This window comes from Botrytis sinoallii (genome assembly GCF_014898435.1).
Source record: "Botrytis sinoallii strain Bc 23 chromosome Unknown BSIN_015, whole genome shotgun sequence".
NCBI classification, from domain to species: domain Eukaryota; kingdom Fungi; phylum Ascomycota; class Leotiomycetes; order Helotiales; family Sclerotiniaceae; genus Botrytis; species Botrytis sinoallii.
Genome location: NW_024066042.1, coordinates 1,313,898 through 1,324,338, shown reverse-complemented (window position 1 = coordinate 1,324,338; position 10,441 = coordinate 1,313,898). Strand labels below are relative to the sequence as shown.

The 10,441-nt window shown below is 44.5% G+C and overlaps 4 protein-coding genes across 4 annotated transcripts; 1 reads left to right on the top strand and 3 right to left on the bottom strand.

The window, feature by feature from the left end:
* Positions 1–398: 398 nt before the first annotated feature.
* Positions 399–2,199, bottom strand: EAF02_008353 (uncharacterized protein; the record flags this gene model as incomplete). The annotated part of the gene is made up of 2 exons (XM_038904401.1): positions 399–1,353; positions 1,490–2,199. The coding sequence occupies 2 exons, from the start codon at positions 2,197–2,199 to the stop codon at positions 399–401; spliced, it is 1,665 nt and encodes a 554-aa protein (XP_038756123.1).
* Positions 2,200–3,149: 950 nt separating this feature from the next.
* On the bottom strand, positions 3,150–5,213 carry EAF02_008352 (uncharacterized protein; the record flags this gene model as incomplete). Its single annotated transcript, XM_038904400.1, has 3 exons — positions 3,150–4,904; positions 4,961–5,081; positions 5,134–5,213. The coding sequence occupies 3 exons, from the start codon at positions 5,211–5,213 to the stop codon at positions 3,150–3,152; spliced, it is 1,956 nt and encodes a 651-aa protein (XP_038756122.1).
* Positions 5,214–5,610: 397 nt separating this feature from the next.
* Positions 5,611–7,731, top strand: EAF02_008351 (uncharacterized protein; the record flags this gene model as incomplete). The annotated part of the gene is made up of 1 exon (XM_038904399.1): positions 5,611–7,731. One exon carries the CDS (start codon positions 5,611–5,613, stop codon positions 7,729–7,731), a length of 2,121 nt encoding a protein of 706 aa, XP_038756121.1.
* A 293-nt stretch (positions 7,732–8,024) lies between these two features.
* Positions 8,025–10,237, bottom strand: EAF02_008350 (uncharacterized protein; the record flags this gene model as incomplete). The annotated part of the gene is made up of 3 exons (XM_038904398.1): positions 8,025–9,455; positions 9,504–10,048; positions 10,105–10,237. The coding sequence occupies 3 exons, from the start codon at positions 10,235–10,237 to the stop codon at positions 8,025–8,027; spliced, it is 2,109 nt and encodes a 702-aa protein (XP_038756120.1).
* Between the last annotated feature and the right edge of the window lie 204 nt (positions 10,238–10,441).

Genomic DNA, 10,441 nt, shown 5'->3' with positions numbered 1-10,441 from the left:
TATATTGAGAGAAAGAAAAAACCCCCCTAACACCAAACGGGGCATTCGATAATTTTCCCAATCAAAAAATACCCGACCCAAAGCCCAGCAAAAAAATTCGCCGAGCTGCAGAACCCCATATTTGATGCGCCGAGTCAATGAGTTCGCCCAAAAAGAAAACTTGATCCTGATAGCCATGTTCCTCATAGCTGATGTGTTTGTAGAAAAAACATTAATGAATCGAAGTCGTACTTTGATGTTGAAAATTGCATGTACGTTCGCTACCGACATTTGCGAGAGAACGCCTAGACTCCAATACCCGTGGAAAATAAAATGTAAGGGTGATCTGATATGTACCCCCAAGTACTCCGTAAGTACTCCATTAAAACAGATCATTGTGAACCCCTCAAAAATAGATCTCAAGCACTTGTATTGGCTCTAACTGTAGTAGGCCGTGCAGAGAAAGCTTTATTAGAAGGTGGATCTTGCGAAGAAGCAGATGAATCTAACCCACTATCCGTGACGATAATTTTTGGGACCCCAGATTGACCAGACGAGGAAGAAGTATTGGAAGAAAGAGGTGAATTTATATCCCCAGTTGAATCCTCGAGTCCAAGACCTTCATCCACACTCTGAGAACCTGCAGATTGCAGACCATTGCCCCTGAACAATCTTTCCGAGAACATTTGCTCTGGGGGTAGAAATGTTCGTGGTCCCAATGACGATACACCTGTAATTGGGCGTGCTCCCTCGGTAACGGGATACATTCCATTTCTCGAAACTGGTGGCCCATAGTGTTGTGCAATGCCATTTGCGCGCCACATGGCAAGAACAGCTTCCTTATCGTCAAGTCCGACTGCCTTGATTCTTTCTGTAATCCAGTTCTCAATATTTGTTCTGCTCTGCGACGCAGAAGGCTTGAATTTATAGGCTGTCACTTCATGTTCTCTATAAACTGCCTGGCTGGAGGTACAGACCCGACAAGATTTTTCCGCTGGGGTGGCATTTGATCCTTTCCTACATTTCCACCAGCCCCCCTTTCCATTACGTCGCCCAACTTGTTTCCATTCTTCTCCATCGCTGTGAAATTCCAGGTTCCATAGATTACGTTTGGGATTCCTCTCCTTATGATCATCATAGCCGAGCTCAATTTCTCTCCCAATAATCCAATCATTAATCATATTCCTGAAATTGTCCCAGGGCCTATGAATTCCATCGGACGGAAACCAGTCAGGTAGGTATGCGCCACATGTATCCCGATCTGCGAGTGTGATTGGAGGTCCAGGTGGGATGTGTGTCTCTTTGCATTTCTTGCAGTATTCGATGGGTGCCTCTTCGTCTAAATTTCTGACAAAATCGGCCTTTTGTTCGTCTCTGTGAGCACCCAAATGTTAGCAATTGTGTCTTATTATGGGCTCGAGGCAGATTATGCGACAAGAAACACCAGCACACCTGTAACATAACTGTCAAAGTAAGATTGTAAAAGAGAAGAGAAGGTTGGTAAACTTACACAGTATAGATTTCACCAACACATGAAGGATCATGTTGTACCCATGGCTTTTGTGTAAAGTCTATTCCAGTGGCCATCATTTCACCAATCGATGGTTTTCTGGTACGCTTAGGTGCAGTAGATACGAGCTTCTCAGGAGATGGTGTATTTTTTACAGCAAGCTCAGCTCCGTCAAGAGCCACATCGAAAGTATCATATTGTTGTGGATCGTACTTGTCGACCTTTTCTATTCCTGTATAATCAGAATTTGCTGGCGGAGGAAAGATTTTCCACGGTTCTACTGGCTCATTTGGCCTCGAAGGGGGAAGTTCGATATTCTCGGGTGCACGCTGACGAGAAAAGCCGGTGACGACTATCGGATTCGTAGGCTTGTACTCATTGTAGGTATATTTTGATACCACTTCACCCGCGAGATTTCTGATGACGGCGGGCACAGTCTTCCGCGCATGCGCAAGAGGTACAACTGAATGAGGTTTCGGCCGGGGCTGGCTGGATGATGTAATACCATTCGCATCAAATTTTGAATCATGACGAGGTCGAAGGGATAGGTACTTATAATCTTCCGAGTTTTGACTGTTAGAGGCCACAGCTTGGGAATCCATAGAGGTATCCTTATGTAAACGTTTGTTGTTCTCCAAAATAGAAGCTGGTTTGGTTTCATTGTTGGGGCCGAGTGAACCATGATGTGGCATGGTTCCCGAGTTGTCCATGTTGAAATGAGTCTGTAGGGGGACCAGGTGGAACATTATGAATTGGAAGCAAAGTGAAATGTTATCCTCCTCTATTTTGACTGTTGATGAGAAATTGTGTCAAAAATTATTGATACAAAAGGAAAACCTGAAGGACAGATGTAAGTTATTTTTTTCTTGGTGTGTGAGAAAGTTTGGTGCAAGGTTCTAGTTCATGGAAAGAAACTTGCTTGAAATTTTAGTCCAAGGTAAATCAGAAACTCAAAAAGCCAGCGATCAAAGAATTATGCCCCCTTGATAGCTGATATGCAGTTGCCCGATTAATGTAGGAACAGTGTCTCTGGAATCTACCATGAGCAAGCTGGGTAGATGTTTCCTGAAAAAGTCGTTGGGGTTGATGAAATAGAATGATGGAAGGTAGAAACAGGCCAGATGACTGCCTGAGAAGCTGTTGATTCATAATTTGAAGTGGAATAATCAAAAGGGTTTGAATAATCTATATACTTTACTGTAATAAGTTACGGTTGTAGAGGTCCAAGAGCATACTGTAGTAGGTAACTGTCAGTGACATAGGTTCTCATATGTGGAGATATAAACGACACTAACAGTAATTGAATCGTACAGATGAAAGTATAGAAGTGAATAGAACATGAACAAATCAGACAAAAACAATTTTTATGTTTACCTAGAGGAGATCAATATTAAAGCATCAATGCTGAATGGGGGTTTGTCGATTGAGGATTTTGGAAAGGAAACATGAAGGCTTTGTGTTTGGAGGGAAAGAACTCCGCAGAACTAAAAAATAAAAATAGAAAGGTGCAACAGTGAGAAGATATGATGAAAGACCAAGCACTCAAATTCACTAAACACACTTTGATATAATTATCAACACCCTAGTATTCAACAAAAATGGTTACTCAATTACAGATTAACAAAGGTTTCACACAAACCCACTGTTGGCTGCCCAAGTTTCATCCCAGAAGAGGTCCAATACTGACTGCTTCCCTCTTTGCTAAAATGGCGTCTTGCTCTAGCTTCAACCGTGATTTACCTGCTCGCCTTTTTTCCGCCTCCAAACTCGAGAATCTTCCCTTTGCGCCATGCTTGAGTTTCGTTATCATATCTCCAGCCTGGCCCTTCTTCAGATCCGCGGAGGTCAATTGGTCATCCTGTGGTCGAAACTTGTTAAGAAACATCAATTGCCCCTCTGTGGCCGGACCGTTTCTCCAGGAGACTTTTCTAGCAATAAATTGGAGAGGATATTTTTTGGCCGCGAAAGTATCCGCCGCATGAACGGCATCCAACAAGGTTTCTGCAGCGACCAGTTGGCGGGGCTTTGCAAATGGTGATTTAGATTTCGAAGCCCTTAGACTAGCCATGGCAACAGTCTCGGTGACGGTGAACTTCTCTTTCGACTCCTCGGAATCTTTTTCAATTTTTAGGTAAGTTCCATTTGTATTGCTGAGCACATATTTGTCTGAGCCAACACATACCCATGCAAATGGAGAGATAGATCTGATATGCCTTTCTACAGAGGTGTCTTCGATAAGGTCATAGACAGAATCATAATCAGTGAAACTGACGGTCCTGATGTTGGAACTGGCGGATCTTGGAGAAGCTTTAGCTTTCACGTCTTCGGCTTCTCTCTTCCTCGCTTCCTCCTCCTCCTTTCTTTCCTTCAGAGATTTAAGATCATCCGGCTTCGCTTCCTCCACGAGTTCGGAAGGATCAAGACCGAAAAGAGTTGGCGTCGTTACGATGCCAGTCGTGAGGGTGGCAACCATATCAATGATATGGCAATTCTCCTTTCCAGGATGTAATCGCATACCTCGACCAATCATTTGAACGAGCAAATTACGCGATCTGGTAGGTCTTGCCAGTAATACACAGTCAATATTCGGAATATCAGTCCCTTCAGTAAAGACTCCGCAATTAATCAGCACTGGGAAATCCCCGTTTCGAAAAGCATCGAGTCTGGCACTACGCTCGATCTTTGGAGTATCCCCCGTTACGAACTGTGCATCAATTCCGTACTCGCGAAATTTGTTAGTCAATCCTCCCACATGAGCAAGATCGACACAGAAGACTATTGTAGATTTCCTTCCTTTGGCCTTTGCAAACCAACTACGCACAGTAAGCTCATTGATTTGATCAGTGTTGACAACCTGAGATAGTTCTCCAGTCTGAAAGTCTCCATTCGGGCCCTTTCTCACGGAAGAAATATCAGCTTTCGACTGTACGGTGGTGAAGATAACCCCAGATAGCCATTTGTCTTCAATCATATCAATGTAATCTTTGTGATAGACTATCTGATCAAGAGCAGCACCCAGCCTCAATCCATCGGTACGAGACAAAGTCGCCGAGACGCCAACAAGAGCTGGGGAGCTTTCTCGCTTTTCGGAGAGTCCAAAATGAGTCAAGACTTTCAGGTATTGTGGTGCAACAATATGATGTGCCTCATCAACCAGTATCAATTTAAAACGAGTAGGATCGAACTTCTCGATCCGGTCACGAGATCCAATGCTTTGAATACTTGCCACAGTGATGTCTGCGTATCCACTAGCATGCATCTTACCCATCTCTATTTCAATTCGTTTGTTTGGGTAAGCATTTTCACAGTGCCGAGCTGCTTGCTCAACAAGCTCTTGTCGGTGAGCTAGGATCAGTGTTTGGGTTGCGCTTTCAGTGTTTGGTTGGACTCGATCAATCAGCTGTGTGAAGATTACCTGCCAAATGTGATGAGAATGGGAAAATAATGATACTCGTCCAGGAAATTACTTACAGTCTTTCCACTTCCAGTAGCTAAAGACACACCCATACGCTTGTGACCTTGATCCAGATGAGAAAGTACGGCTTGGATACATTCTTCCTGGTAATCCCTCAAAACAATGGTTTGGCGAGGACTAGCCACAGCCGCTTGTTGCACTCTAGGGAGCGTGGAAGCTCGTGCATAACTTCTGATGGAGCTTTGTACCCTTCGCGGTCGCCATGACCTTGAAAAATAGCCCTAGCAATCCTCTTGAAGTAGGAGGCATGATGATATTAAATTGTGGCAACAAATTGTGGTCAGTATTGAACACTGATAAGCGCGATAGACGCGAATGATCGTATCCCTGTATCAAAGCCAAGGCATTCAAAATTATAATCGGAAGTACCAAGGTCCATATCCCCTTGTTTATTAGCTTATTAGACAGGACCACATTACAACCATGCTAATTTTTCAAGGTTCTCTTATGATTCACTCCAAAATTTACCTTTTTTTTTTCGGAAAAGAAAACAAAATATATCAAAGCGTAAATATTCATAATCGAAGCTTTTCAGAAAGGCGAGTTTCGATCCACATCACGTCCCATTTTATCGCAAACTATGTGGACGAGAAGAGCACAACACATTTATCGATTAATACGTTTTAAAGATCGTTAGCTCGCCTACATGGACCCGAACAATTCTGATCCCTTCGAAGGCCCATTTGATATTCCTGAACCAGATTCGGGATCAGCGTACGAGAATTCTGACAACGATTTTGGGCAAATATCACATGATGAGAGAGCGCGTACAGGCGGTTCTCAAAACCACGGAAGTAATGATGGAGGCGATGTACATTCAGAAGGAGAGAGTGATTCTTATTCAACCTCTCTGGCAAAACCAAATCCGAACAACCAATATACGGATGAATGGATAATTGCAGATGCTCTCAAATGGGCGGCTACTTTTGTACCTCCCAATGTGGAAGATATTCCTATGCCAACAAGAGGAGCCTACCGTCCGACATCCAAAAAGCGAAAGTTAAAGCAAAGAACGAATGGAAATCCGGCGAGGGCAAAGCGCGTCAAAGGATTCTATAGCAAGGACTATCGCGATCTCCTGAACAATGAGATTTATGATGTAGGAGCGAAGTCGATCCTTGAGGATAATACTCCATTGGAAGGCAGTCAAATTGGCTGTTCCATATGGACACCCGAAGAAAAAGATCTGTTTTTTACTGGATTGTCAAGGCTGGGCAGAGACAATGTAAGAGCTATTGCTACACGCATAGGGACCAAGTCGGAAGTTGAGGTGCAGGAATATATGCAACTACTGCACAAAGGATTGAAGGAAAGGAAAATTGAAGATGCACGACTACTGGATGTGACAGAATATCCAGCCGCCGCGGAATTTACTTCAGAATGTTGTGAAATCATGGAGCGAGCAGCAGATGGTCTTGCTCTACGACAAGAGCAATATGAGGAAGATGTTGAGGAAGCTAAATGGGGGAAATATTGGCTCCTAACCGAAAAAGTGAGCAAGTCTCTAGAACAGAAACGCAGTGTCACCAGGACCCAAGGCAATGAAGATGTTCAAGATTTACTACCAGCAGTCCGCCTTTTAAACCTCAAGAATTGGCTTGCACTTTCCGAGAGAGTGTTTATGAACTCCTCCGAGTCCAGATGGGAGGATAATTGGAGGCAGATAGGGGAACACGGAGAAACTCCCGCTATGCGTGCGACTGCTTTTGACGATTTTCATTCATTAACAGTCAGTATCACGAAACGTCTCGTTTCAACTGTCCTCTTCTGCACAATGTCAAGAATAAGAGCCATGGACTCGAATAAGATCAAAGCAGCGGATATCAGCATCAACGACGTGGAAGCTGCTACTAGGATTCTGAAAATGGACACCAACAGCAATGAATTCTGGGTAAAATGTGCGAGGAGAAACAATCTTTCTATTTCCCGCTACGATGAACCGGGTGGTCCTATAATGACATACCCAGAGGTGGAAACCGAACTACGCAAAGAATATAGTGGAAGGAGGAGCAGATCTCGTTTACGCAGTCGTCCGCACCTAGATCACGCCGAAGATTTATCAGAAGTATACACATCCTCCTCCGATTCCCACCTTGATTCGGATATTGAATCAGATGCTTCCGAAAATTCTATTGTATCTGATCATCTCGATGATAATCCTTTCACTCAGCGATCTCCATCCCCCTCTCAATCGCAAACCCAGTCTCGCTCTCAACGCAAACCCCATCTCTCGCCCGAAGAATATGAATATGCCCTAGAAGCTTACGTCTCCGCTTTCGATGACCGAGTCAGCAGAATCGAAGAACAACGCATCTGGAGCCTATTGGGACAAGATCCACCTTCAGATCTTAAGGCAGATGAAGATGAAGAAATGCCCCAGAAGCCTGCTAAGAAACTGGAGGTAGAGGCTGAAAACAACGGGGAAGAATGGAGAGACAAGGAATTTCGGAGTGAATGGGAGGTTATGGGTGTGGTTGGCGAGGAAGAGTTCCTGAGAAACAGGGAAAAGATTGGGAGAAGAGAAAGGAGAGAGATGTTGAAAAAGAGTCGTGAAGGAGAAGCAATGGCGATGAGAATTAGAATAGCTGAGAATCAAGAGTATTCTGGTGAGAGCGGCAGTGAATGGGATGATGTGGATGGAGAGACAATAGATGGTGTGGACAAGGAAAATGCTAGAGAATCGAACACCCACCACGACGAAAGTAACAAGCCAAAAGACATTGCTAAGCCTAGGTCTTACGTTGTCTACAACAGCGATGATGATTGATTGGCACAAGCTCACATAATAGTTTTATTTCCACAAGATGTAAATATATGATCATGATATAAGTGCCACTTCATTATCTTAAGAATACACATGAGCACACGCGAAGAGATACGAAAAGTAAAAGCGTGAGACTCCTCTTGTGTGAAGGTACCTCCCCAGTCTCAAAGTACAAACACATACATGTGCGCGATTTATTACGCAACGACCAGTAAATATTCCATATTCAACCCCAGTTACGCCATGTAATACCTACAGCCAAGCCATTCCTTGCCGCCTGCTTGCTCGTATCATTCTTAGATATCATAACTCTTGATTTGACCTTCCGCACTCAACGGTTGTACGCTTCCTGCGGGAGCAGAAACCCCATTAAAGGACATTTTCTCCCCTCCTTGCATGACGTCCTGTGCCATTTTGATTCCTTGTTCCCCGCCTGTTGCAGCAGCTGTTTTCAGACCTTCTTGTACATCTCTAACACGCTTCTTGAATGATAGGCGGTCCAAAAAGAGCTGTTGGCGACCTCTTTCTAGCTCTCTTCGCTCCGCTTGCAGGATATCTTCCATTTCGTTAAATTGTTTCAACTTCAAATCGAGCTTCATTGATGTAATATTCACGGCTGCCGATACCAAGCGAGTCATTTCACGTTCTTCGTGGGATGCTAAGGCACCAGCACGACCGGCAACCGCAACCAATGGAAATGCAGCAATCTCACTCAACGATTGTTTAGTCGATTCGGTATCGTCAATTTCCATCGAGTCCGAAGCTCCCTCCTTCTCCTTCCCCTTCTCGGATCCTTGCGGTTTCTCAATCTTCTCTCGCAGACTTTTCTTCATTGCGTCTACTGTTTTACCAGCTGAAGCTGCTGTAACCTTGGGGTCTGTAAGACTTGCCAAGAAACCAATTACAGACATAAGTGGGTTGTCGGCCTGACTGAAAGGAAGCATGCCGTTTTCAGGACCTAACATACCAACGCCGATGGATTTGTTGGATTTGTGGGTGCTGCTTGGCTCCACATCGATATATTTATCTTCAATCTCGAATTGCAGGAACTTGACGACGCACTCTTCTTTCGTTCTGGTACCGACGTACTCCGCGACTGCCGTCCAGTCATCATCATTACTTTCCAAAGCCTCCAAAAGTCGAAGAACCTCGGCATCACTCCAGTCACGAGCAAGTTCAGGAGCGGCCGTGTATGTTGGATTCTCCATCTTTTGATACTGTATTCGGCCGTGGTTGTGAGGGTATCGACTTTCCATGAAACAATTCGAGCAAATATCCGATTTACCCTTGGTGGTTCCGGGAGCTGTTGGGTCGGCCGGAGACATGTGATGGTAATAAACACGAGTGCAGTCAATACCGCAAACATGACAGAGAATTTTGGTTATTGGAGCTTTCACAATGTCCTCGATGGACTTTTGAACAATGTCTGAAGAAGTGCCATTGGTGCTCGCACCTTCGCCGTTTGTTTGATTTTTGGACTCCGCATTCAATTTGTTCTCTTTGGCAGTAGCATCGTAGATGTTGCGTCCTATCTGTAAATTTAAGTCTGACTTGGGAGCTGACTCTGCAACTGCCTTGGCCTCTGTATCTTCATTTTTCTTGCCCTGAAGAACGATTGGATCGGCGGAAGGCTGCCACGGCTGCAGGCCACGAGGGGTATCACATATCACTTTGAAATGGCCAGTAAAAGGGGGACCGACTTGCGAAGGTCGTTGTTGTGCGTCAACCTAGACTCATTAGCAGATGGATATTTCAACGGGTAAGAATTGACATACTTGATAATTGATCAAGCCCCATTGCTCGAGAAATGCATGAACGCGCATAATGGCGCAAACGTCACCAGCCAAGTTCCTCCGGCATGCTGTCACCGTCAAGTACTCTATTGGGTTCAATCGGTAAGTATTGATCATGAAGTCTCTATAATCCTTGTAAACAGATGGGGTCTTGCTGCGATTGCGGTTGTTGAAGAATTCCGGCAAAGATTTCTTCTCGACTGGCGCAATAGCATGCATGTCGAACCAACTACTATAACTTGGTATTATAGTCGAATGTGTTTGTGAAATAAGATGTTCCCTTGCTGATGCTTCGATTGAAGCTTTTGTTTTCTCGACCTGTCCATTTGTAGCTCCACTCTCCCCATCGCCCTCTTTACTTTCTTTCACTTCATCTTGGGCTTGGGAATCCCCCATTACCTCATCCTTGGGTTCATCTGCTTCTGGGCGAGGTGCGTCAGGCGCATCGAGCGGATTATCGGAAACAGGCGCACTTGAATCTTTTTTGATGGCTGAGTCGACGGAACCAGCTTCTCCCATTGGGGTATCTATAGATATTATCCGTTAGAACTTACGCGTAATGCGAGCATGTGATGATATATACCTTCTGCTCTTTGGGCTTGTCCAGTGGCCCCTTGACTTGGTGGTGAAGTAGACTCTGCGGGAAGTGGTGGTTGCTCGAGGATGACATTACTGCCTGGGGCAGGCGAATCAAAGTTCAATGAATTGTCCTCCATATTTGCTTATTTTGAAATGGTGAAAGTATCGCAATAATTTATTCGTAAACGGTTTCCAAACTTGGCGCAACGGGAGTCGTGCTAGATCTCCAAAATGATGTTCGAATTCTCATGCGCGTCGAATCGATCAGAAACTAGATGCACGACTTAATGCAAAAGAAAATTATGTAGTAATCAACGATTGAGAGATTGAGGCGCAAACAC